This window comes from Hemiscyllium ocellatum, chromosome 35 (assembly GCF_020745735.1).
Source record: "Hemiscyllium ocellatum isolate sHemOce1 chromosome 35, sHemOce1.pat.X.cur, whole genome shotgun sequence".
NCBI lineage: Eukaryota > Metazoa > Chordata > Chondrichthyes > Orectolobiformes > Hemiscylliidae > Hemiscyllium > Hemiscyllium ocellatum.
The window spans coordinates 4326443-4353780 of NC_083435.1; the positions used below are offsets into that span (position 1 = coordinate 4326443).

General features: G+C 50.6%; 1 protein-coding gene across 2 annotated transcripts in view; it reads left to right on the top strand.

Moving 5' to 3' along the window:
* Positions 1-27338, top strand: part of LOC132832872 (suppressor APC domain-containing protein 2-like) — a 42465-nt gene extending 15127 nt beyond the window's left edge. Inside the window, exons 2-6 of one of the 2 annotated variants that reach the window (XM_060851070.1) lie at positions 10977-11110; positions 15861-15998; positions 17725-17826; positions 21169-21279; positions 26563-27338. In XM_060851070.1, coding sequence (XP_060707053.1) covers positions 10977-11110; positions 15861-15998; positions 17725-17826; positions 21169-21279; positions 26563-26715 — 638 coding nt within the window. In that variant the 3' untranslated portion in view covers positions 26716-27338. The remainder of the gene's footprint in view (positions 1-10976; positions 11111-15860; positions 15999-17724; positions 17827-21168; positions 21280-26562) is intronic. The other variant, XM_060851071.1, reaches the window with a different exon arrangement.

The following is a 27338-nucleotide window of genomic DNA, read 5'->3' on the forward strand; positions in this document are numbered from 1 at the left end:
GGAGGAGGGAGCAATATAGAACATAGAACATTACAGCGCAGTACAGGCCCTTCGGCCCTCGATGTTACGCCGCCCTGTCACACCAATCTGAAGCCCATCCCACCTACACTATTCCATCTACGTCCATATGCCTGTCCAATGACAACTTAAATGCACTTAAACTTGGCGAATCTACTACCGTTGCAGGCAAAGCATTCCATACCCTTACTACTCTCTGTGTAGAGATTGGAGCCAGTCACAGCGGGAGTGCCTCTGGGAATCATAGAACCCCTACACTGCAGACTGAAGCTGTTCAGCTCATCGATACAGCACTGACCCTCCAAAGGGCATCCCACCTCATTACCTCTTATCTCCCATGGTTAATCCACCCCATCGGCACATTCCTGGACACCCGGGGCTACGCTTACACACCTCTGGAAGTTTGGAAATCTGTCCCACAGACGGTGATTGATGCTCGGTCTGTTGTTAATTGGAGTGAGCCAATGCCATTGCAAGGTACGGGACAGGGTCAGGTTTATGCAGAGAGATCTTGCATTAGTCAGACATGAGCAAACAACTGCTCATTGGCCATATTTAAAAGGCATCAGGATGGGTACATCAATAGGAATGGTCATGGGCCAAGTGCTGGCAAATGGGGCCAGATTAATTTCCGATATCTGGCCATCATAGACGAGTTGGACTGTAGGGTCTGTTTCCGTGCTTTTTATCTCTGTGACTATGCTGTTCATCTTTTGCATTAACAATCCAGCTCAATACTTCCTGCTGATGCACAAATAGAGAAGTACTCTCTGTCTCCCCTCCCACAGCGCCCGTGGGCTCGCTGAATGAAAATATCAGCCAAAAACTGAATCGGTGCCAGGTAACGTCTGTTTACTGGGGTGGATCCACACCCAAAAGAAACTGGATCGAAAAACACTCAAACAAACTTTGCTTTTTGAAATCTTCACAAGCAACAGAAAAGGTCACTTTCCCAACATCGTTTCAGAGTGTGGATCGCCACGTACCCCCAGGGGAATGGTTAAAGGACAGTGTCTGACCCACTGTCCCAGAGGGAGGGGGGAAAGGACAGTGTCTGACCCACTGTCCCAGCCAGTCCCAGAGGGAGGGGAGAAAGGACAGTGTCTGACCCACTGTCTCCCCCAGTCCTAGAGGGAGGGGGGGGGGAAAGGACAGTGTCTGACCCACTGTCCCAGAGGGAGGGGGGAAAGGACAGTGTCTGACCCACTTTCCCAGTCAGTCCCAGAGGGAGGGGGGAAAGGACAGTGTCTGACCCACTGTCTCCCCCAGTCCCAGAGGGAGGGGAGAAAGGACAGTATCTGACCCACTGTCCCAGCCAGTCCCAGAGGGAGGGGGGAAAGGACAGTGTCTGATCCCACTGTCCCAGAGGGAGGGGGGAAAGGACAGTGTCTGACCCACTGTCCCAGTCAGTCCCAGAGGGAGGGGGGAAAGGACAGAGTGTAACCCACTGTCTCCCCCAGTCCCAGAGGGAGGGGGGGGAAAGGGCAATGTCTGACCCACTGTCCCAGCCAGTCCCAGAGGGAGGGGGGAAAGGACAGTGTCTGACCCACTGTCCCAGTCAGTCCCAGAGGGAGGGGGGAAAGGACAGTGTCTGACCCACTGTCCCAGTCAGTCCCAGAGGGAGGGGGGAAAGGACAGTGTGTGACCCACTGTGTCCCCCAGTCCTGGGTCAAGCAGGGAGGTGGGGGATGGAAGGACATTGCCAGAATGTGTTACCTCCTCCCTTCCACCTTGTCAGCAGGTAGAGCGGAGAACCCTGTCATTAACTTTGCAGATAGCGTGGTGTTAGAACTGCAGTCAGTGTGTCAACTGACTTTTATCTGTCCTTGCCCATCCCAAAGTCGGAATGAAGTGTTTTTTTTAAGGAAGGGTTTCTGTTGAAACTGGCACCTTTCCCAGCCATGGCCGTGTGCCAGAGCGAACACACAGATTTCCGCCCAACACCTTTAAGTCCCACCGAAGGCTTGTGCACCTTTGAATGTTTTTCGGGTACACTTCCTGGTGAGGTCCCAGCACTTCGGGAGGCTGTGCACTGCAGCTGCCTCCAGACAGCTGATGGCTAAAAGGGAAATGGCTGTCTGTAGCTGGTGGTAAGGCTGTTGCTGAACTCAGGGAGACAGATGGCAGGGTGGACTGAGCGGACTGGGGCTGTTCGAAGGGAGCTGTGAAACCTAATCTCCACTCCTTCGCTGCCACACCTACACAGCCCCCTCGACAGCAACCAGCCCTCTCAGCTCTTCAGCCACAGTGAAAGATTCAGTCAAATCTCTGACAGAAGGGACTCATTTTTGCCATTTACTCACGGGGTGTTAGTGACACTGGCCAGGCCAATATTTATAGCCCAGCACTAACTGCAACAGTTAAGAGTGAAGCACTTTGCAGTGGGCCTGGGCTCACGTGTAGGCCAGGCCAGGGAAGGATGACCCATTTCTCTCCCTAAAGGACATGAGTGAACCAGATGGGTTTTTCCTGGCAATCGATAATGGATTCATAAGGTAAAGGCTGAGGCCATGTGACCCATCGAGCTTGCTCAGTCTTTCAATAAGATCATGGCTGACCTTTCCATGGCCTCAGCTCCACTTATGCACTCGCTCACCCATACCCTTCATTCCTTTACTGTTCCAAAGATCTATCTTTGCCTTAAAAACCTTCAGCGCAGTAGCCTCACTGGGAGGGGAATCCCACAGATTCACAACCGTCTGGGTGAGGGAGTCCGGTCTGAAATCGGTAGATGGTCAACTTCACTCCTGGCTCTTTTTACTGAACTCAGACTCTGCTCTCTGCCCATGGTAGGATTTGAACCGGAGTCCCCAGCTCATCAGCTGAGTTTCTGGGTTAGTCATCCAGCAATAATGCCACTAGGCCATCACCTTCTCCCCTGATGCTCTGTGGTAGAATGTAATGAAATAGGAGAACCCCTTGTCACATTTGATCTTTGCAAGATTTCATCTCCATGATCCTTGTGCGTTATTTTTTTAAAATCCTGCCTAACTGCGGTAGTGCTGAAATTTTCCCCAGTCCCCATGTTGTGTGTGTGCAGGTGTGAGACACAGTGAGAGACACAAGGTGTACAAATCTTTATTTAATTTCCACCACCAGGAAGAAAGGAGGCCAGTGATAAGCAGTGCCCTCACCGTGCAGTGTGTATACAGTGCCGTGTCCCTGCCTGACAGTTTGTATACAGTGCTGTGTCCCTGCCTGACAGTGTGTGACACTGTGTGCAGTGTGTATACAGCGCCGTGTCCCTGCCTGACAGTGCGTATACAGTGTCGTGTCCCTGCCTGACAGTTTGTATACAGCGCCGTGTCCCTGCCTGACAGTGTGTATACAGTGCTGTGTCCCTGCCTGACAGTGTGTATACAGTGCTGTGTCCCAGCCTGACAGTTTGTATACAGTACCGTGTCCCTGCCTGACAGTGTGTGACACTGTGTGCAGTGTGTATACAGTGCTGTGTCCCTGCCTGACAGTGTGTATACAGTGCCGTGTCCCTGCCTGACAGCGTGTATACAGCGCCGTGTCCCTGCCTGACAGTGTGTATACAGCGCCGTGTCCCTGCCTGACAGTGTGTATACAGCGCCGTGTCCCTGCCTGACAGTGTGTATACAGTGCTGTGTCCCTGCCTGACAGTGTGTATACAGCGCCGTGTCCCCGCCTGACAGTGTGTATACAGTGCCGTGTCCCAGCCTGACAGTTTGTAGACAGTGCCGTGTCCCAGCCTGACAGTTTGTAGACAGTGCCGTGTCCCAGCCTGACAGTGTGTAGACAGTGCTGTGTCCCTGCCTGACAGTGTGTATACAGCGCTGTGTCCCTGCCTGACAGTGTGTACACAGTGCCGTGTCCCAGCCTGACAGTGTGTACACTGTGCCGTGTCCCAGCCTGACAGTGTGTACACAGTGCCGTGTCCCGGCCTGACAGTGTGTATACAGTGCTGTGTCCCTGCCTGACAGTGTGTATACAGCGCTGTGTCCCTGCCTGACAGTGTGTACACAGTGCCGTGTCCCAGCCTGACAGTGTGTACACAGTGCCGTGTCCCAGCCTGACAGTGTGTATACAGTGCTGTGTCCCTGCCTGACAGTGTGTATACAGTGCTGTGACCCTGCCTGACAGTGTGTGACACCGTGTGCAGTGTGTGTATACAGTGCTGTGTCCCTGCCTGACAGTCTGTGACACTGTGTGCGGTGTGTATACAGGGCTGTGTCCCAGCCTGACAGTGGGTGACTCTGTATGCAGTGTGTATACAGTGCTGTGTCCCTGCCTGACAGTGTGTATACAATGCTGTGCCCCTGCCTGACAGTGTGTATACAGTGCCGCGTCTCTGCCTGACAGTGTGTATACAGTGCCGTGTCCCTGCCTGACAGTGTGCATACAGTGTCGCGTCTCTGCCTGACAGTGTGTTACACTGTGTGCAGTGTGTATACAGTGCAGTGTCCCTGCCTGACAGTGTGTACACAGTGCTGTGCCCCTGCCTGACAGCGTGTATACAATGGTGTGTCCCTGCCTGACAGTGTGTATACAGCGCTGTCCCTGCCTGACAGTGTGTTATACTGTGTACAGTGTGTATACAGTGCTGTGTCCCCGCCTGACAGTGTATGACATCGTGTGCAGTGTGTATACAGTGCTGTGTCCCTGCCTGACAGCGTGTATACAATGGTGTGTCCCTGCCTGACAGTGTGTATACAGCGCCGTCCCTGCCTGACAGTGTGTATACAGTGCTGTGTCCCTGCCTGACAGTGTGTACACAGTGCCGTGTCCCTGCCTGACAGTGTGTATACAGTGCTGTGTCCCTGCCTGACAGTGTGTATACAGTGCTGTGCCCTGCCTGACAGTGTGTATACAGCACTGTGCCTCTGCCTGACAGTGTGTATACAGCGCCGTGTCCCTGCCTGACAGTGTGTATACAGCGCCGTGTCCCTGTCCGACAGTGTGTATACAGTGCTGTGTCCCTGCCTGACAGTGTGCATACAGCGCTGTGCCCCTGCCTGACAGTGTGTATACAGTGCTGTGATCCTGCCTGACAGTGTGTACACAGTGCCGTGTCCCTGCCTGACAGCGTGTATACAGCACTGTGTCCCAGCCTGACAGTGTGTATACAGTGCTGTGCCCCTGCCTGACAGTGTGTATATAGTGCCGTGTCCCTGTCTGACAGTGTGTATACAGCGCATGTCCCTGCCTGACAGTGTGTATACAGTGCTGTATCCCTGCCTGACAGTGTGTATCCATAGATGTGTTGGTTTTGTGAATTTGCAGTGCTAAATCACCCATCGTACAAGTTGCATTAGTCAGGGGTAAATCTCGGGTAGGGCAATGGGTCTGGCTGGGTTAATCTTTGGAGGGTCGGTGTGAGCCTTTTGAGCTGTAGGGCCTGTTTCCATACTGTAGGGAGTCAAAAAAAGCAGTTTGCCTCATAACCTGTAATATACTTTGCCATTTTAAGTAAACCAACCCACAGAGTTAGTCAATCCCTGATCAACATCAGAAAGTGACAGCAATTGCACAGTTTATTTCAGGAGTAAATTACTGATGGATGGCCTTCTAATGGTTTGGTGGTATTGCCCTTACCTGTGAGCCAGACTGCCCATGCTCAAGTCCCACCTGCTCTGTGAGCATGTCAAAACATCCCTGAACACATTAATTCGAACATATCAAGAGGTATGTACGGATTTTGGAGCAGTTGTAGGGAATGGCTCAGAGCTGTTAATTCATTGACTGTGTTCGCACAAAGCAATGGGATAGTATTCCTACCGGTTGGGCAGGGAATAGAAGCTGGGGGTAGCCTGGACTAACAGGGCTGAATGGCCTGCTTCTACATGGTAAGTTCTCTGTAATACTTGAATTGAGAGAATTTCACTTCTATAACAAAGAAACGCTCAAAGAACCGCAGGTGCTGGAAATCAGAATCAGAAACAGTAATTGCCGGAGAAACTCAACGCGTTCTCAGCATCTGTGGAGAGAAATCAGAGTTAACGTTTCGGGTCCTGTGAATCTTCATCAGAGTTATCATTTCAGGATGGTCATTCTTCAGAATTTCATTTCTATAGCTCCTTTTATACTAAAGGAGGGGTCAAATTGTCCTGCAGCCAATGATCTCAAAGGCACTCCCTCTTTGTATCTCATACAGCAGAGCTCACAACAACAGGGTCGTGACCAGAAGCAGCTAATCCACTGTGGAATCCATCGATTAGACCCACTGGCTTCTGACTCAGTGACATGGGGGCTCTTCACAGAGCCTGGGTTGGCAAATGATTTATATGTGAGCATAAGAGGTACAGTTAGTAAGTTTGCAGATGACACCAAAATTGGAGATGTAGTGGACAGCGAAGAGGGCTACCTCAGATTACAACAGGATCTGGACCAGATGGGCCAATGGGCTGAGAAGTGGCAGATGGAGTTTAATTCAGATAAATGTGAGGTGCTGCATTTTGGGAAAGCAAATCTTAGCAGGACTTATACACTTAATGGTAAGGTCCTAGGGAGTACTGCTGAACAAAGAGACCTTGGAGTGCAGGTTCATAGCTCCTTGAAAGTGGAGTTGCAGGTAGATAGGATAGTGAAGAAGGTGTTTGGTATGCTTTCCTTCATTGGTCAGAGTATTGAGTACAGGAGTTGGGAGGTCATGCTGCAGCTGTACAGGACATTGGTTAGGCCACTGTTGGAATATTGCGTGCAATTCTGGTCTCCTTCCTATTGAAAAGATATTGTGAAACTTGAAAGGGTTCAGAAAAGATTTACGAGGATGTTGTCAGGGTTGGAGGATTTGAGCGATAGGGAGAGGTTGAATAGGCTAGGACTGTTTTCCCTGGAGCGTCGGAGGCTGAGGGGTGACCTTATAGAGGTTTACAAAATTATGAGGGGCATGGATAGGGTAAATAGACAAAGTCTTTTCCCTGAGGTCAGGGAGTCCAGAACTAGAGGGCATAGGTTTAGGGTGAGAGGGTAAAGACATGAAAGAGACCTACGGGCCAACTATTTCACACAGAGGGTGGTACGTGTATGGACTGAGCTGTCAAACGAAGTGGTGGAGGCTGGTCCAATTATAACATTTAAAAGGCATCTGGATGGGTATATGGATAGGAAGGGTTTGGAGGGATATGGGCCGGGTGCTGGCAGGTGGGACTAGATTGGGTTGGGAGATCTGTTCGGCATGGATGGGTTGGGCCGAAGGGTCTGTTTCTGTGTGTACATCTCTATGACTCTAAGACCCCATCGAAGGATGATGGCCCTAACCCGGAGAATTGCTCACAGACATCATCCTGAGCAATCCTCTATATATCTGCTTAGCCGGAATTTCGGGTTTGAGCCCAGTACAACGATAATCCACTCTTGTCCAGGATCACGTACTTCCCGGCCCACAGGTCCGTTTCACTTTTACACAGCTGGGCGATTTTGCCTGTGCCAATGACTGTGAAACGGGTCAGGAGAAGGCCACTCAGCCCCTTTTGCTAGTTCTGCCCCTTCATTGAACTCGGTATTCCTGCTTTTGCTGCACATCCTCTTTTGACAGAAATTGATTCATCTCTGGCTTTAAGTGGCCTAGTGTCATTTAGCCTGTGTTACAGGATATGGGCTTCACTGGCCACACCAGGGCTTCTCGTTTGCTCATGGCTATCCGGGTTGGATCTGTCCACAGGCTATTTGGCCAAGGGAGGCCTCGCAAATAAATCTGTCCCGAATTGTCCTGCAGGAGTTGCCACAGCATCGACTGCAGATTGTTTGATGAAGGCCACTTGACTTCGATCTCTCTCCCCAGATCCTGCCAGACCTGCTGAGCTTTTCCAGCAACTTCTGACTTCCAGCACCCGCAGTTCTTTGTTTGAAACACAAACCCTTTCAGACTTTTATTCTTAAACCAGCACAAATGGTTTGTCCCTCTGTTTACCCTCTTGGCCCCCCTGATTGGTTTGCTGTATCTTTCCTGGGCTGTGGGTCTGAGTCACATTTCTTACCCAGAGGGGTGCCCTGCTCCCAGAGTGGGGTTTGAACCCACGACGTTGGGAGAGGGTGAGGGCTGCCCATTGAGCCACAGCTGTCGCTGTTATCCTGCACTCCCAGAGCCGAAATCTTTGAAGCCTGACGATGCCCACAGAGTGAGGGCAGCTTTGCGGAGGTTGGGAGCTGTGCCCACCTGAGACTTGAGCTGCCATTTTATTTCCTCTCCTCTGCCCTCCCCTGCTGCCCCCCAGCTGATAGCTGCAGACTTTCAGACCCAGGGAAGATGAGACAGCTCCTGCTCAGCCTCATCTGAGAGGCCTCCCCTGGCCAAATAGCCTGTGGACCTATCCAGTGTGATCAGCCATTTGGAGGACAGTAAAGTCAGGAGGTTGGGCAGAGTGCCTCTCATCAGATCCCACAGGCGTTTTCAACAGAAGGCCATGTTTCTGTTAAAATTGCCCAACTCTCCCCATACCTTCCCCCGTAACCCCCCCCCCAATAGATTTCCCAAATCCCCTCCTCAACCCCTCCCCCGACCCCGACTACAACGGTGGATTTAGATTGAGGATGGGATCAGGCTAGAGCATGAATGAAGATTGAGTTTGAACAGGCCATTAATGTTGAATAAAAGCACTCCATTGATTTGCTGGTGCAGGCGGAGAGGTCAGTCAGTGCAGGGAAGTGGGAGGGGATGCACTTCGGTGGGAAGGACATTGGGAGACAATATAAAATGTGCGGGGGGGGCAATTATGGAGAGGGTGGGGCAGGAGCTGGGGTAAATGTGCACAGATCATTGAAGGTGGGGGGACAGGGAGAGGGGGCAGTGAATAAAGCACACAGTGCCCTCGGGTTTATTAACAGGGGCACAGAGTACAAGAGCAAGGGGCTGATGCTGAACCTGTCCCAGCCCCTTGTTAGACCCCAGCTGGAGGATTGTGTCCAGGTGTGGGCCCCACATTATCGGAAAGATGGGGAACACGTCGGAGAGAGAGGGAAGGAGCGATTTACAAGGACGGATCCAGGGATGGGGAAAGGTCAGCGATGAGGAGAGATGGAAGAGGGTGGGAGTGTTCTCTCTGGGAGAGAATGGGGCTGGGAGAGGGAGATCTGAGAGAGGTTTTCATAATCCCGAGGGGGGGGGGCTGGACAGAGGAGGGAGGGAGAAGCTGTTCCCACTCGGAAAAGGAACAGGAACAAGAGGGGGGTTAGATTTAAAGGGATGTACAAATGGAGGGAGGGTGAAGTGAGGGAGAGAGTTTCTCACCCAGCGGGTAGTGAGGGTGGGGAATGTACTGCCTGGGAATGGAGGGGGAGGGGGCAGGTTCAACTGAGGCATTCCTGAGGGACAGAGGATGGAAATGGGGGGCAGGGATAGGGATGGGAAGGGCAGGAGATTGGCCTCCAGTGCTGTCCCAAACCTGTGATTCAGGGTCGCTTTCCCGATGGATGGAGGCTTCTTTGTCAAGAGATCACTTGCACCATGAGGATTCTTGGAAAAGGTGGGTTTGATTTGAAAGGAAGTGGGCAGGTTTTCTGGGTGCGATAATTTATTCACCCACCCCACCTCACATGTAACCGCAGAAGGCCCGGGGTGTGATTAGATTAGATTCCCCACAGTATGGATCAGGCCCTTCAGCCCAACAAGTCCACACCGACCCTCCGAAGAGTAATCCACCCAGACCCATTCCCCTCTGACTAATGCACCTAACAATATGGGCAGTTTCCCATGGCCAATTCATCTGACCTGCACATCTTTGGACTGTGGGAGGAAACCAGAGCACCTGGAGGAAGCCCATGCAGACACAGGGAGAACGTGCAATCTCCACAAAGTCAGTCACCCGAGGCTGGAATCGAACTGGGATCCCTGGTGCTGTGAGGCAGCAGTGCTGACCACTGAGCCACCGTGCCACCCAGGGTGGTGGGCTGATTGAACAGGAATCTTGAGCTGGATGAGAGTGGACCCCGTTGATGGCCCATGGGCCACAGTAGGCAGCTCCCTGGGGACCTGGCTCCAAAAAACGTGGAAATCTGGAAAATCCTGTTTGGTTTCTTTCCTTTAGGATGAAACGTCTCTTTTAGTTTAACCCCGTGTGCGCTCTGGTGCTGATTTCTCACTAGGAGGTGAATGCGTCAGTGCTGTGATTATGAGCTGGCTATTCCGCCAGCGGAAGCAGATGATTTCAGAACAGGAGTAGGCCATTCGGCCCCTTGATTCAGTAACGGCGTGGCTGATCTGATCACTCTCCCCTCCTTCCTTGGCACAGCATTTGCCCAGCCCCACTTTCAGGGACTCTGCTCCTGCCTCCTATCCAGGAAGGGGTTTCCACAGACTGAAAGAAAACAAAAATCTCCCTAAATCTGTTTTACATGTTTTAAACCTCTCAAGCTGACTCTACTAACTATTCATTAGATATTTTAATGTCATGTCCCAAATATTTATTGTCCCAATCCCGTCATAATAACACTTAACAAAGAAACTTGCTGTATTACTGTGTTATCCCATCTGGCCGTAGTGACCTTTGAGCCTTAACCTTACTCTGGTAATTGGTGTAAGGATTCCACGATGGTTATCCCATCCCCAGACCACAGATTGTCAGTGGGCTTCATGTTTTAACCCTTCCCATGCTTTCACGTTCCTTATTTTCCATACCGAGAGACTCTCCAAATCAAACACCCCACAGAGGAAAACCCCAAACCTCTCTCAAAACCATTATAGCCCTTTGCCTATGAGCATGGGCCAATCCAGAGAGGTCTGGGACTGGGTGATGCCCGCCCGGGGTGGGGGAGCGGAATTGGCATCTGAAGAAAGGGAGGGGTGGGGGCTTGGGGGTGGGTTGTGAGCATCTAGGCAGCTGATGGCACACCTCCCCCCAACACACAAGGGAGGAGCGTGGCATGGATGAACAAAATGCCAGAGTTCGGAAATTGGGAGATCATCATTGGGAGCTCTTTCCCCATGCTCTTCATCAACAATAAAGATGGAGCACCTTTATTCCTTGTTAACTCTCCTCTTTCCTCTTCCAATTTAGATCACAAGGGCCCGGGAATTGGCTGCTCCCAGAACGTTGGTGCCTCCATGGTCCTGGGAACCTTGAGGTGTAGCGACCAGGAAGACAACGGACTCAGGCAGCCCCCCATTTCCAATGGCAACCATGATAACATGGTGAGTGTGACCAAGCCTGGTCTCGGCTTGGGGGGGTTTGGGGATAGTAACCATCCAATCAGCACGAGGAGATGCTGAGCTCCCTCAGCCTGTTCCACCAATCAATGGGATCAGGGCATTGTTTTATTCAGTCACAGGATGAGAGTGCCTCTGGCCAGGCCAGCATTTATTGTCCATCCCTAATTATCCAGAGGACAGTCCCCCCCCATCGCTGTGGGTTCGGAGTCTCCTATAGGCCAGACCAGGCATAGTTGGGCAGTTTCCTCTCTAAAGGAAACCACATGGGGTTTTCCAATAATTGACATTGGATCCATGCTCATCATTAGAATCTCAATTCCAGAGGTTATTTTTAATTGAATTCATGTGGCGGGGATTCGAACCCAGGTCCCCAGAACATTCCTGGGTCTCTGGGTCTCCAGCGATAATACCACTAGGCCATCGTGTCCCCTGCTGACCTGCCACCATCAGTCCACTCACTTGCCTTAGCGAGTTTGGAGAAGATTTGTAGCTCAGGTTGAGGTTCTGGATGTAAGTTTGCTCACTGAGCTGGAAGGTTAATTTCCAGACGTTTCGTCACCCAGCTAGGTAACATCATCAGTGAGCCTCCAGGTGAACCACTGCTGCTGTTTCTGCTTTCTATTTATATGTGTGTGTGTGTGCGCGTGCGTGTGTGTATGTGTGTGTGTGTGTGTATATATATATTTATATTTAAAAATATATTTATATGTGTGTGTGTATGAATAGAAAGCAGGAATTAGCAGCAGTGCTTCACCTGGTGGCCCACTGAAGATATTACCTAGTACGGTGACGAAACGTCTGAAAATGAACCTTCCAGCTCAGCGAGCAAACCTACATACAGACCCACTTGCCTTTTGCCCAATGGCTATGACGCACAGCTCCCGAGAGATGCGGGGTGGGTGAGGTGGGGCTGGAACCATGTGCATGAATTTCACGTTGCCGACGTATTGGTGGGTTGTGGGGGGGGGAGAAGCGCAACACAATGTGTCAGCCTGGAGAAGGGCTGGCCTTGGGAAACGATGCCGATAGAGCATGAGGCACTGGCCACCAACTCGAGGCCGGGCCTGATGAGGGTACGGGAGGCCTCGCAATTCATGGTGATTGTCAAGGACTGCGGTTGTCATGGTGATGAACGGTGAGGTGGCTACCGGCCTCTCCAGAAAATCCGTTCAAATTTGTTTCAAGCGAGCCAGCGCTGTGAATGGGGGGAGCGAGTGGGTTAATTCACTTGCTATCTTCACGCTAACATTCACCGTCTTTCAACTCCCAGCAGGTTTACCTCCTCCCCATACCCTCCTGTACACAGGGCTGATTATAACATGGTCCATCCCCACTCTGACCACTCCAGGAGATCACCCAGCCTACACTCTCAACCAGAAAGGTTTTCTGAGATTAATTCCTTACAGATTAGTGTGAAAGTTTGTTCTTGATTCACCTAATTTTAGGGTTGTGACCTTCAGTTTGTTTCTTATCAGAAGGAAATACCATTTCCTTATCTATCCTATCGAAATCTTTATTTAATAATGGAATGTGGAGTCATTGGCTGGGCCCAGCATTTACTGCCCCTGTCCCTAGTTGCCCTCTTGAGAAGGTGGGGGTGAGCTGCATTTACTGCCCCTGTCCCTAGTTGCCCTCTTGAGAAGGTGGGGGTGAGCTGCATTTACTGCCCCTGTCCCTAGTTGCCCTCTTGAGAAGGTGGGGGTGAGCTGCATTTACTGCCCCTGTCCCTAGTTGCCCCCCTTGAGAAGGTGGGGGTGAGCTGCATTTCCTGCCCCTGTCCCTAGTTGCCCCCCCCTTGAGAAGGTGGGGGTGAGCTGCCTTCTTGAACCGCTGCAGTCCATGTGCTGTGGGTAGACCCACAATGTCCCTTAGGGAGGGAATTCCAGGATTGGGACCCAGCCACACTGAAGGAATGGCCGATATATTTCCAAGTCGGGATGGGGAGGGGCTCGGAGGAGAACTTGCAGGGGGTGGGGTTCCCATGGATCTGCTGCCCCTTGTCCTTCTGGATGGAAGTGGCTGTGGGTTTGGAAGGTGCTGTCTGAGGGTCTTTGGTGAGTTTCTGCAGGGTACCTTGTAGCTGGTACACACTGCTGTTACTGAGTGTCGGGGGGTGGAGGGAGGGGATGTTTGGTGAGTTTCTGCAGGGTATCTTGTAGATGGTACACACTGCTGTTACTGAGTGTCGGGGGGTGGAGGGAGGGGATGTTTGGTGAATTCCTGCAGGGTATCTTGTAGATGGTACACACTGCTGTTACTGAGTGTCAGGGGGTGAAGGGAGGGGATGTTTGGGGAGTTTCTGCAGGGTATCTTGCAGATGGTACACACTGCTGTTACTGAGTGTCGGGGGGTGGAGGGAGGGGATGTTTGGTGAGTTTCTGCAGGGTATCTTGTAGATGGTACACACTGCTGTTACTGAGGGTCGGGGGGTGGAGGGAGGGGATGTTTGGTGAGTTTCTGCAGGGTATCTTGTAGATGGTACACACTGCTGTTACTGAGTGTCAGGGGGTGGAGGGAGGGGATGTTTGGGGAGTTTCTGCAGGGTATCTTGTAGCTGGTACACACTGCTGTTACTGAGTGTCGGGGGGTGGAGGGAGGGGATGTTTGGGGAGTTTCTGCAGGGTATCTTGTAGCTGGTACACACTGCTGTTACTGAGCGTCGGGGGGTGGAGGGAGGGGATGTTTGGGGAGTTTCTGCAGGGTATCTTGTAGATGGTACACACTGCTGTTACTGAGTGTCGGGGGGTGGAGGGAGGGGATGTTTGGGGAGTTTCTGCAGGGTGTCTTGTAGATGGTACACACTGCTGTTACTGAGTGTCGGGGGGTGGAGGGAGGGGATGTTTGGGGAGTTTCTGCAGGGTGTCTTGCAGATGGTACACACTGCTGTTACTGAGTGTCGGGGGGTGGAGGGAGGGGATGTTTGGTGAGTTTCTGCAGGGTATCTTGTAGATGGTACACACTGCTGTTACTGAGTGTCGGGGGGTGGAGGGAGGGGATGTTTGGGGAGTTTCTGCAGGGTATCTTGTAGATGGTACACACTGCTGTTAATGAGTGTCAGGGGTGGAGGGAGGGGATGTTTGGGGAGTTTCTGCAGGGTATCTTGTAGATGGTACACACTGCTGTTACTGAGTGTTGGGGGCTGCAGGGAGGGGATGTTTGGTGAGTTTCTGCAGGGTATCTTGTAGGTATTGTGGGATTCCCTCCCTAAGGGACGTTGTGGGTCTACCTGCAGCACATGGACTGCAGCGGTTCAAGAAGGCAGCTCAACTGACTCCAGAGCAGGTAGGGATGGGCAATGTATGTTGGTGTCACTTCCTTTGGAAATGCAGTGAAGAACTCCCGACCTCCCACTTCTGCTTTTGAGAGCTGTCTTTGCAGGAGACACACACACACACACAACCACACAGACACACAGACACACAGACACACACACACACAGCCACACACACACATAGACACACACACACACACACACAGACACACACACACAGACAGACACACACACACACTCCCACACACACAGACACACACACGGCCACACACACACACAGACAGACACACACACAGACACTCACACACACAGACACATACACACAGACACACACACACACACACACACACACACACACACATACACACACACAGACACACACAGCCACACACACACACACACACACACAGCCACACACACACATAGACACACACACACAAACACAGACACACACAGACAGACACATAGACACACACAAACACACACAGATACACACAGACACACAGACATACAGACACACACACACAGACACACACACACAGACACACACAGACACACAGACACACAGACACACACACAGACACACACAGAAACACACAGACACACACACAGACACACACACAGATACACAAACACACACACACATGCACACACACACACAGATACACAAACACATACACACATGCACAGACACACACACACGCACAGACACACACACACATACACACACGCGCACAGACACACACACATACAGACACACACCCATACAGACACACAGACACACACAAACACAGACACACACAGACAGACACATAGACACACACAAACACACACAGATACACACACACACACAAACACGCACACAGACACACACACGAACACAAACAGACACACACACAAACACAAACACACACACAAACACGAACGCAAACATACACACAGACACACACACAAACATACACACAGACACACACACTCACACACAGACACACACACAAACTCACAGACATACACACACACACACACACACACACACACACACACACACACACACACACACACACACACACACAGACATACTCACACACACACACACCAGTACCGCTCTGTACGCGGACCTCACTTGTATAGAAGTGGGTCCCACCTTTTCCAATTGAGCTGCTGCAGTGGAGCATCCTAAAAGGGGGGACGTTTAGGGTGGGGATTCCAGAGCTTGGGTTGCAGGGTCTGCAGGAGTGATTAAAATCAGAGACACACAGGGGGCTGCTCTGGGAGAGCCCACAAAGTCTTTGGGGTTGAAGGTCAGGAAAAGTACATAGAGAGAAGGAGGAGTCAGGCAGCAGAGGGATTTGATAACAAACCTGCCAATTCTAAATCCCACACAGATGACGTCTGGACGGAGCTTTATAGAGAAAGAGTTGGCACTGAGTGCTTATCTCTCCCCTTTGTGCCTCCTTGCAGCTGAAGGAGCTGGAATGCCAACGGGATGCCCTCTTGCACGGCCTGGAGGTGGTGGAGTGGGCACGGGACTGGTACCGTCAGCAGATCCGCACCCTGCACCAGAGGCAGGGGCACATCAGGAGGGCTGTCGGAAAGAAGGTGAGCCCCTAGCACGGCTGACTGCCCGGGCAGCTGAGGGAAGGGGCACCCCTAACCATGCCCCACTCCTGTCCCACCCGGGCCAAGCGGCCTCCTCTCTCTTTTTCTCTCTCTCTCTCTCTCTCTCTCTCTCTGTCTGTCTCTCCTTCTTTCTGTCTGTTTGTTTGTCACTCTCTGTCTCTCTCTCTCTCTCACAGCACTGAGCCTAGCTGGCTTTTGCAAATCTAGCCTGTGTCCCGGCATTCCAGCCCAACGTTGGAGCCAGGCCTGGAATTCCGGCTCGGAATTCCCAGCCCATTGTGATCCTCGTGCTCAGTAGCTCCCCTGTCTACCTCCCAGCTTCCCCCCCCACCCCCTTCCACCACTGGGTCCCCTCACAGAGATAGAAATGCTAGAACAGAAGTAGGCCATTCTGCCCATCCAACCTGCCCCCTTTGACCAAATGCCTTTGTTCCCTTTACATCGACATTGCTCACTGACAATGGATTAGCCCTGTGCTTTGACTGTACTCAAAAGACTGAGTGTCTGGGGGTACAGAATTCCAAAAATGCACCAACCCTGGCATAAGAAAATAAAATCCTCATCCTGGCGATCCTAGGTGGTAGTCCGGTCGCGTTTTAATTGGTTCCCCCGGTTCTCGACTCCCTGAGCAGGGGGGACATATCTTGCCAGCATCGTCCCTGCCCATCCCTTTCTATTTTGTAAGTTTCAGTGAGATCATCTCCCGTTCCTCAATGATCCAGAGGCCCTGTTTGTCTAAGTGCCCTTCACAGGACAGTCCCACTGTCCCAGAACCTCCACGGCAATAGGTTCCTTACTGAGCTACGGAGGTCCGAACTGGTCTGGGTGTTCCAGGTGTATTCAAACCAAACTCCAATCCAATGGAAGCAAGACCTCACTGCTCCTGTACACATACCCTCTTGTTATAAAGACCAATGTTCCTATTAGCTTGCTGCACCTACCTGCTCATCCTCAGTGACTTATCGATAAAGCCACCTAGTTCCCTCCGAACACCTTACCCCCCAACCTCTTACCATTTGGGTAATATTCTATTCATCTACTTATCCAATTACACAATGCCCCTTCCAAACCCACGGCCACTTCCATCCAGAAGGACAAGGGGCAGCAGATCCATGGGAACCCCACCCCCTGCAAGTTCCCCTCCGAGCCCCTCCCCATCCCCGACTTGAAAATATATCGGCCGTTCCTTCAGTGTGGCTGGGTCCCAATCCTGGAATTCCCTCCCTAAGGGACATTGTGGGTCTACCCACAGCACATGGACTGCAGCGGTTCAAGAAGGCAGCTCACCCCCACCTTCTCAAGGGGGGGGCAACTAGGGACAGGGGCAGTAAATGCAGCTCACCCCCACCTTCTCAAGGGGGGACAACTAGGGACAGGGGCAGTAAATGCAGCTCATCCCCACTTTCTCAAGGGGGGGCAACTAGGGTCAGGGGCAGGAAATGCAGCTCACCCCCACCTTCTCAAGGGGCAACAAGGCATGCGGGCAATAAACGCCAGGACCAGCCAGAGACGCCCCCATCCTCTAAGTGCACACGAGTAGACCTTTGCTTATTCAGAATTGGTCTCCCCCTGATGTGAAGGTATTGCCCTGAGCTTTCAGGGAGTTGAGGGTGGGATTGTTCTGTCTCTGAGGGCTTCCGGCCCACCAGTCTCCTCAGAGCCTGCCCTGCCCCGCTTGCTGCATTGTGCTATCCTCCTGTTCCAGGACCAACCCGCTGAGCCTGCCCAGGACCGAGCCTGCCACCTATTGGCCAAGATTGAGGAAGTGAACTCCTGCCTCAGTGATCTGATTTGCTCCTCTGGAAAGGTTAGTCCCTGCCAAGGGTGTGTGAAATGGCCACCCTCCCTCAGATTGGGACGGGATGGCGCGTGGGTTCGGTGGGGGAGCGGGGAGGGGGCATGGAGCTGGGAGAGGAAGAGGGGATGTTGCCACATTCACTGCCAACCTCAGCTGGTAGGAGGGATGGAAACACGCCTCAGAGGTCTCACCCTCACTGAGGGTACAAGAGATTACAGGCAGTAACCACGGTTACCATCTCAGCTGATCATGGCTTGGCACTCGCTGAGTCACATATTCCTATTTCTTATGTTCTTACAAGGCGAAGCTAGATGGATTTTGGAACAGTGAAGGACTTAAGCATAATGGTGAGAGGGTGGATAAGTGGAGCTGAGGCCATGAATAGATCAGCCATGATCTCGTTGAATGGCGGAATAGCCTTGATGGGCCAAATGGCCTATTTCTTCTCCTGGTTCTTAAGTTCTTTCAGAAATGACACCTTTATGTCACTTTCCCAAATGTACCTTCTGACCCTTTCATTGCGAAAATAAACTTAACAATCACAGATTAGAAACCAAAATCCATCTGCCCCTATTTTTAAAACCAAAATTAGAAACAGGAGCGAGAGCCTGACAAATTTACCTCCTCTCACGCCCCCACAGCACCACGTCTGCTCTCCCATTCAACACCATCCGGATTGTGGACCCTCCTAGGGCTACTGGGTTTAGACAGCAGAATGTTTTACTGTCATACAGCACAGAAACAGACCCTTCAGCCCAACCAGTCCATCCTGACCACATTGAATTCCAAACTGAACAAGTCCCCACCTGCCTGCTCCTGGCCCGTATCCCTCTGTCCGGTTGGGGGTCTCTGTGATGATTGACGTGTTGGCCGACCATTGGCAGGAGCTCGGGGGAGCAGGCCCTTGAAGGTAGAAAGTCGTGTGATGACTGCTCCCAGATTATGTCCAGCCAGACCCCATGGTACCCACCTCTAGCCTTGCCGGAATATTTTACTGCCAGATGGCCCGATCTTTAAAAGCGAGTCATTTCAATCTAAATTATTCTTTCTCTTCTGGGATGGCTGGAAGGCCAGTAATTGTTACCCAGCCCTGACTACCAGGTGAACAGGTGGAATGCAAAGATGTCTCAGAGGGTGTGAAAGAGGCGACCCCCATTGCTGTAGGTCTGGAGTCACATGTAGGCCAGACTGGGTAAGAAGATCAGATTTCCCTCTCTCCAGAAAATAAACAAACCCAATATTTTTTTTTTCCCATTTTATTTGTTTCTGTTGCACGTCTGGATTTTTTTTAAAACTGTCACCACCTTGCCAGTGTTCGCCGTCAAAGATCCCCACATTGCAAATATAAGAGAGGGGAGGGGAGGAAGGAGGGAGGGAACTAAATGAAAAATGGAGTGCTCCCTCTCCAAGGACACCCGGCTGTGAGAGTCGCTGTGGAAGAGAGGCAGGCGGTTAGGAACTATCATTCCCCCTTCCCCACTTCCCTCCTCACTCCCCATCCCTGCTGCTGGGATCTGTCGATGGCCAGGCCCACAAGGAGCTAGTGCCCTCCAGATCCTGCCCAGACCTTCCTGGCACACAGGTAATTCCTCCTTCCAAATCACAGTGGGGAGTGGAAGGTTTCCTCTCTCTGTCCACGGACTGCAGCTGTTAAAGAAGGTAGCTCACCATTCTCTTCTTAAGGAGCAACTATGGGCGGGTCCAGCCTTTGACGCCCACGTCCCACCGGCGAATTCACTTGCTGTCTTTCACCCATTCCCCAGCTCCACCCCCACACCCCCATCCCTGAGGGTCCTCCCTATCCACTTGTCGGCTCTTGCATTCAATGACTGGCTGAGTCACCTCTTAGCGAGGTTTGAAAAGATTTGCAGCTCAGGTTGAGGTTCTGGACATAAGTTTGCTCGCTGTAGGGTTCCAAGAACAGGAAATGACATCACCACAGGAAATGACATCATCAACCCAAAGAAACCTAAACACATCAATGAAATGCGGGCCATATCACCAGTGCTTCATCTGGAGGCCCACTGATGATGTTACCCAGTTTGGTGACGAAACGTCTGAAAATGAACCTTCCATCTCAGCGAGCAAAATTTGATCCAAGTCATCGCTCTCAGCCAACAGCAATGATGCAAGCGTTGGGTTCAGACTCATGGTCTGAACAGCCTCCAGTGGAAAGGGCCAGTGTGGAATAACAACACTGGGGGAAGAGGATGATTAATTTCCGTCCGCATGTCTATTTCCACTTTGAGGCTGTGACGGTTCTGTGGGACTCTGTGAGGGGAGGCATTGCACAGTTTCCCCACCCCCCAGGGAGATGTACTTCCTTCTCGTCCCGGTTTTAAATCTGTTACCCCCGACCTCTCATTCCAGATTGCCTCACATGAGGAAACATCTCCTGTACCTCGACTTTGTCAACCCCTTTGCACATGACATGGGGAGGTGATGGCCGAGTGGAATTATCGTTATGCTATTAACCTAGAGACCCAGGGACCCGGGTTCAAATCCCACTATGGCATGAAAAACATTATTCAATAGAAGGGTGGAGTGAAGGGATCTAATAAACCTCATTGGCATTGCTGGTGGTCAGAAAAGCCCATCTGTTTCCTTGGTGTTCTCTGGGGAAGGAAAGCCTGCTGGTCTGGCCTACATGTGACTCCAGACCCACTGCAATGTGGTTGACTCGTAACTGCCCTCTGGGCAATTAGGGATGGGCAATAAATGCTGGCCCAGCCAGTGACACCCCTATCCCATGAACAAATAATTCAAGAAGTGAGATCTCCTGTCATTCTCCCAAGCTGCTCCTTCTCTCCTCATATAACAGGAGTTTATCTCTGGAATGAATCCAGTGAGCCACAGCATCCTGCAACATCAAAGGATACTGTTGATTGCAACGCCCTTCTCACGCCCCACTGCCTTTCACAGGCCTGGCAGGTGAATTCCAACTGACTTGGCCCTGAAGTCCTCTCCTGGCAGGATGTTCAAAGAGAGGAGCCTCAGAACAGACCTTTGATCAATTTCCTGCTGGGATCCCAGGATGCTTACTGAGACACCTATACCGTCCCTGTCAAACTGGGATGTCTGCTCACCCCTGCTTTAATTCAGCTTTGTCGGATACCCTTATCCCTCACAGCCTTCTTGGTCAAAAATCTGACTCGGAGATGTTCAACGGGCCCAGTCTGGGGATCTGGGTTCATACACCCGACAGCCCGAGCTGACCTGGAGCTCCCTGTGTGACAGACTGACTCTCCCGCGCTAAAGGTCTCCATCTCCAGCCTTCGCAGTGACCCTTCTGGGGTCTGACCCTTGCACCAGTGTCGAGAGCTCAGAGCCTCCGCCCTTTCTCATTTGCAGGTGCGATTCTCTGCCCCTCGGGTCGATGGCTTCAGATCTCCCCTCGGAGCAGAATCATTCCAACAACAGCCAATCAGCTCGCTGAAAGAACAGAACTACCTGTTGACCAAGGTAAGACCCGCTGGTGTTCATGGATATGCCTGACAGATATGGATCAATGTGGGGTTATCCATGTTGGTAGCAAAAACAAGATGGCGGGTTATTATCTGAATGGCACTGGGAAAGAGTGGGTGGGCAGGGGGGGATGTGCAGTGACACCTGGGTGTCCCTGTACCAGTCACTGAGGCTAAACATTGCAGGAGCAGCAGGCGGTGAAGAAGGGAAATGGGCCGTTGCCTTCCCAGCGAGACTGTTCGTGTACAGGGCTGTAATTATACAGGGCCTTAGTGAGACCACCCTGGGAGTACTGGGTGTGCTGTTTGGATCTCCATAACTGAGGGAGGATAATGGAGGAGCGGGTATGTGGAAAAAGATAAAACAGTGTTGTTCTGAATATAAAAGTAGGGGTGTACTTCTGAGGTTCTACACACCACATTTGGAGTATTGTACGCAGTTTTGGATCCCATATCTCAGGAAGGATATATTGCCCTTTGAGTACGTTCAGAGGAGTTACACGAGAATGATCCCAGGAATAAAAATCTTAACGTATGAGGAATGTTTGAGGACTCTGGCTTTAGGAGGATGAGGGGGATTCTAATTGAAACTAACAGAATACTTAATGGCCTGGACAGAGTGGATGTTGGGAAGGTGTTTCTATTGTAGGAGAGTCTAGGACCCGAGGGCACAGCCTTAGAGTAAAGGGAAGGCCTTTTAGAACAGAGATAAGGAGAAACTTCTTCAGTCAGAGAGTGGGGAATCAATGGGATTCACTGCCACAGGAGGCTGTGGGGGCTAGGGCATTGGGTATATTTATGACTGAGATAGATAGGTTCCGGAGTATTAAGGGAGTCTAGGGTTACAGGGAGAAAGCGGGAGAATGGGGTTGAGAAAGCTATCAGCCATTGATTCTCTGCTCCTATGTCGTGTGTTCTGGGTGATTTTAACTTCTCTGATATTGACTGGGACTCCCTCAGTGCCAGGGGCTTGAATGGGTGGGGGTGGAGTTTGCTGTGTGTGTCCAATAGGGGCTCTTGAAGCAATATGCAAATAGTCCATCTAGGGAAGGGGTAATACTACACCTGGTATGGGGGAATGAGCCAGGCCAAATTATCAAAGTGGAGGAGCACTTAGGGAGCAGCGAACATAATTCTGTGATTCTGCTTGCCGAGCTGGAAGTTTTTGCTGCAAACGTTTCGTTCCCTGGCTACGGAACATCATCAGTGCTGTTGGAGCCTCGTGTGAAGCGCTGCTTTGATGTTTCTTCCGGTATTTATATTGGTTTGTTCTTGCCGCTTCCGGGTGTCAGTTTCAGCTGCAGTGATTTGTATGTGGTGTCCAGGTCGATGTGTCTGTTGATGGATGTTCTTGCCGTTTCCGGGTGTCAGTTTCAGCTATAGTGGTTTGTATATGGTGTCCAGGTCAATGTGTCTGTTGATGGAGTTTGGGGATGAATGCCATGCTTCTAGGAATTCTCTGGCTGTTCTCTGTCTGGCTTGTCCTATGATAGTGGTGTTTTCCCAGTCAAATTCATGTTGCTGGTTGTCTGAGTGTATGGCTACTAGAGATAGCTGGTCGTGTCGTTTTGTGGCTAGCTGATGTTCATGGATGCGGATTGTTAGCTGTCTTCCTGTTTGTCCTATATAGTGTTTTGTGCAGTCCTTGCATGGTATTTTGTAGACTACGTTAGTTTGGCTCATGCTGGGTATTGGGTCCTTTGTTCTAGTGAGTTGTTGTCTGAGCGTGGATGTTGGCTTGTGTGCTGTTATGAGTCCTAAGGGTCGCAGTAGTCTGGCTGTCAGTTCTGAGACGCTCCTGATGTATGGTAGAGTGGCTAATCCTTTTGGTTGTGGCATGTCCTCGTTCCTCGGTCTATCTCTTAGGCATCTGGTGATAAAGTTGCGTGGGTATCCGTTTTTGGCGAATACCTTGTATAGATGTTCCTCTTCCTCTTTTCGCAGTTCTGGTGTACTGTAGTGTGTTGTGGCCCTTTTGAATAGTGTCCTGATGCAGCTTCGTTTGTGTGTGTTGGGGTGGTTACTTTCATAGTTTAAGACATAGTTTAAGAACATCAGCTAGCCACAAAACGACACGACCAGCTATCTCTAGTAGCCATACACTCAGACAACCAGCAACATGAATTTGACTGGGAAAACACCACTATCATAGGACAAGCCAGACAGAGAACAGCCAGAGAATTCCTAGAAGCATGGCATTCATCCCCAAACTCCATCAACAGACACATTGACCTGGACACCATATACAAACCACTACAGCTGAAACTGACACCCGGAAACGGCAAGAACATCCATCAACAGACACATCGACCTGGACCCCACATACAAATCACTGCAGCTGAAACTGACACCCGGAAGCGGCAAGAACAAACCAATATAAATACCGGAAGAAACATCAAAGCAGCGCTTCACACGAGGCTCCAACAGCACTGATGATGTTCCGTAGCCAGGGAACGAAACGTTTGCAGCAAAAACTTCCAGCTCGGCGAGCAGAACCACAACAACGGATACCCGAGCTGCAAATCTTCAATCAGATTTTAAATAATTCTGTGAGTTGTAAGTGGCTTATGGATGAGGATAAGAGTAGTCCTCGGGTGAAAGTATGAAATTGGGGAAGGTTAAGTATCACGGTTTTCGGCAGGAACTGGGGAATATGGATTGGGGGCAGCTGTTTGAGAATGAATCCATATCTGGCATGTGGGAATATTTTAAAGGCCAGTTGATTAGAGTTCAGGACTAGCATGTTCCTGTGTAAATGAAGAATATGGATGGTAAGATTTGGGAGCTTTGGATGACAAGAAAAATTGAGAGCTTAGTCAAAAAGGGAAAGAAGATAGATGTCAGGTTTAGGAAACTGAAGACAGAGAGAGCCCTTGATGAAGACAAAGATAGCAGGAAAGAATTTGAACAAGGAATTAGGATGCTAAAAGGGTCCATGAAATGTCTTTGGCAAACAGGATTAAGGTAAATTCAAGATGGTTTATACATATTTCAGGAGCAAGAGTGTAGAGAGGGACAGGGGAGGTTCACACAGACAGAGGGATCTAAGCCTACAGTCCACAGTTCCCTGAAAGTAGCAACACAATTAGATAAGGTGGTCCATAAGATGTGTGGCATGCTTGTCTTCATCAGTCAGGACATGGAGTATAAAGATTGGCAAGTCATGTTGCAGCTGTTAGGAGGGCTTTAGTCAGGCCACCTTTGGGAACTTTGTGTACAGTTCTGGTTGCCACACGACCAGAAGAATGTGGAGGCTTTGGAACATGTATGGAAACAGTTTGCCAGAATGTTGCCTGGTTTGGAGGGGATTAGCTATGAGAAGAGATGGGGCAAACTTGATTTGTCTTCACTTGAATGTCGAAGGGTGAGGGGCAGTCTGATAGACGTTTCCAAAATTATGAGAGACATGGGTAAGAATGGATAGTTGGAGTCTTTTTCCCAGGATAGAATGATAGAATGGATAGTCGGGGTCTTTTTCCCAGGATAGAATGATAGAATGGATAGTCGGGTCTTTTTTCCCAGGATTGAATGATAGAATGGATAGTTGGGGTCTTTTTCCCAGGATAGAATTATAGAATGGATAGTTGGGGTCTTTTTCCCAGGATAAAATGATAGAATGGATAGTCGGAGTCTTTTTGCCAGGATAGAATGATAAAATGGATAATTGAGATCTTTTTCTGAGGACAGAATGATAGAATGGATAGTCGGGGTCTTTTTCTCAGGATAGAATGATAGAATGGATAGTTGGAGTCTTTTAGAAATGACAATGGGTAGGGGTCATAGGTTTAAGGTGAGAGGGGGTAAGTCTGAAGGAGATGTGAGAGGTGAGGTTTTTTACACAGCGGGTGGTATGTGACTGGAATGTGCTACCAGAGAAGGTGGTGGGAGAGGCTGATACAATAGCAACGTTTAAATGGTATTTGGACAGATACATGACTAGGCAGGGATTAGAGGAATTATGGACTACATAGAGTCAAAAGGTTTTTAATTTTGGAACGCATCGTATCGGTGTCATCTGGGTGGGCCGAAGGGCCTGTTCCTGTGCTGTACTGTTCTTTATTATTAGTATAAAGGTTCAGAAAAGATTTACAAGGATGTTGCTAGGGTTGGAGGGTTTGAGCTATAGGTAGAGGCTGAACAGGCTGGGGCTGTTTTCCCTGGAGCGTCGGAGGCTGAGGGGTGACCTTATAGAGGTTTACAAAATTATGAGGGGCATGGATAGGGTAAATAGACAAAGTCTTTTCCCCCTGGGGTGGGGGAGTCCAGAACTAGAGGGCATAGGTTTAGGGTGAGAGGGGAAAGATATGAAAGGGACCTAAGGGGCAACTTTTTCACACAGAGGGTGGTACGTGTATGGAATGAGCTGCCAGAGGAAGTGGTGGAGGCTGGTACAATTACAACATTTAAGAGGCATTTGGATGGGTATATGAATAGGAAGGATTTGGAGGGATATGGGCCGGGTGCTGGCAGGTGGGACTAGATTAATTTAGGACAGCATGGACGAGTTGGACCGAAAGGTCTGTTTCTGTGCTGTATAGCTCTATGACTCTGTCAGACCATACGAACTAGGAGCAGGAGTAGGCCATTTGGCCCCTCGGGCACGGTCCACCATTCAATAGGATCATGGCTGATCCCACACACCCTCAGACCACTGTCCTGCCCCATCCCCAAAACCATTACAGGAGGGGGTTGGGCAAATACCTGCTGAAGCTGGGCTGACACTTGCACATTTGCTGTAAGAATTGCTCGCAGTACCGATCTTAAACATTGCAGAAGGAGGAAGCTCCCTGACCCCAGCTCACCAGGAACTGAATCAGGACAAGGGGGCATTAGAGAGGAAACAGTGTCACCTGCAACATGAGGGGAGAGGGCTGATTGGTTGGGCTACGTTGGCATGGCGATGCAGCAGGAACTGTTAGCTCAAACCAGGCACGTTGATTGGTCAGGGCACTGCCGCGGGATTGGCTGTCTCCATCGGCCTTTCCTCATTGAGAAAAGTGTAACGTATTCTGTTGAGCTGCAGGGAGTAGCGTTCCATGCATGGACACATGAGAATTGTGAAGGTGATAACCTCAAACTGTCTTCCAGGGTCCATCTTAGCACAGTCAGGATTGGTTAACAAATGTTGTCCAATTGCTGAAACCCCGTCTGATTTCTGACACTGTGTTTTCTCTGACTGTAACACGTGACAGCAGTCCCTGCCCCTTGACAGCACCCCACTGTCTTCCCGTTCTAATGTGAAACAGCACACTGTTCATTCATGTCTGTGTCTGGCCTACAGGAGCTGTCATCGAAGCGTGAACGAGTCACTACCTTAGAGCAGGAGAAAGCTTCTCTGGTCAAACGGCTGATGGAGGATCGAGGAGCCCACGCCCAACTGACCCCGAGGACAGGGACGTCACGGAGCCCCCCACCCTGTTCTTTTCCACACTGAGGAAGCGAAGAGGAGCCATGAATCTCCCCTCCAGACAGGACCACCCAAGGGTACCTCTGCCACCAGTCGGAGGACGGTGCTCCAACACTCCAGCATCCCAGGAGGAACTGGCCAGGAGTTTGCTGTTTCCACTGCACATTCAGTTAGGATAATGGGTGAAAGACGGAGGCTCTAATCAAGGACTGAACCATTGGGCTGAACCAAGTAACTTTGCTCTTTCAGAGAGAGAGAGAGCCAATGGATCATTGACGTTACCTCACAACTTTGCCCTGCGCGACGCCCCAGCGTGTCATACAATAATCCTTTCTGTCTATTCATCGCTGCGATTATTTATTTCTCTATTTATATAAATTATTGCCAATGCTTTCTATGTGTGTCCCCATTTTGTCACACCCAACAATTCCCCCATGGGACTATCCCCACCCACAGGATATGGCGTTGGAGAGGGATGTTAGTTTGCTTTTTTTTTTTGTCTTTATATCTTAACGAATATTGTAAAAGTGTGGTCTGCTGAACAGTTAAACAATTCTCCAGAAGGGTCAGGAGTTTCCAGGAACTGAAGCTTCAACACGCTACAGTACTGCAGGGAGAAAAGAATTAAAGTCAACAGAGCTTTAAAAGGA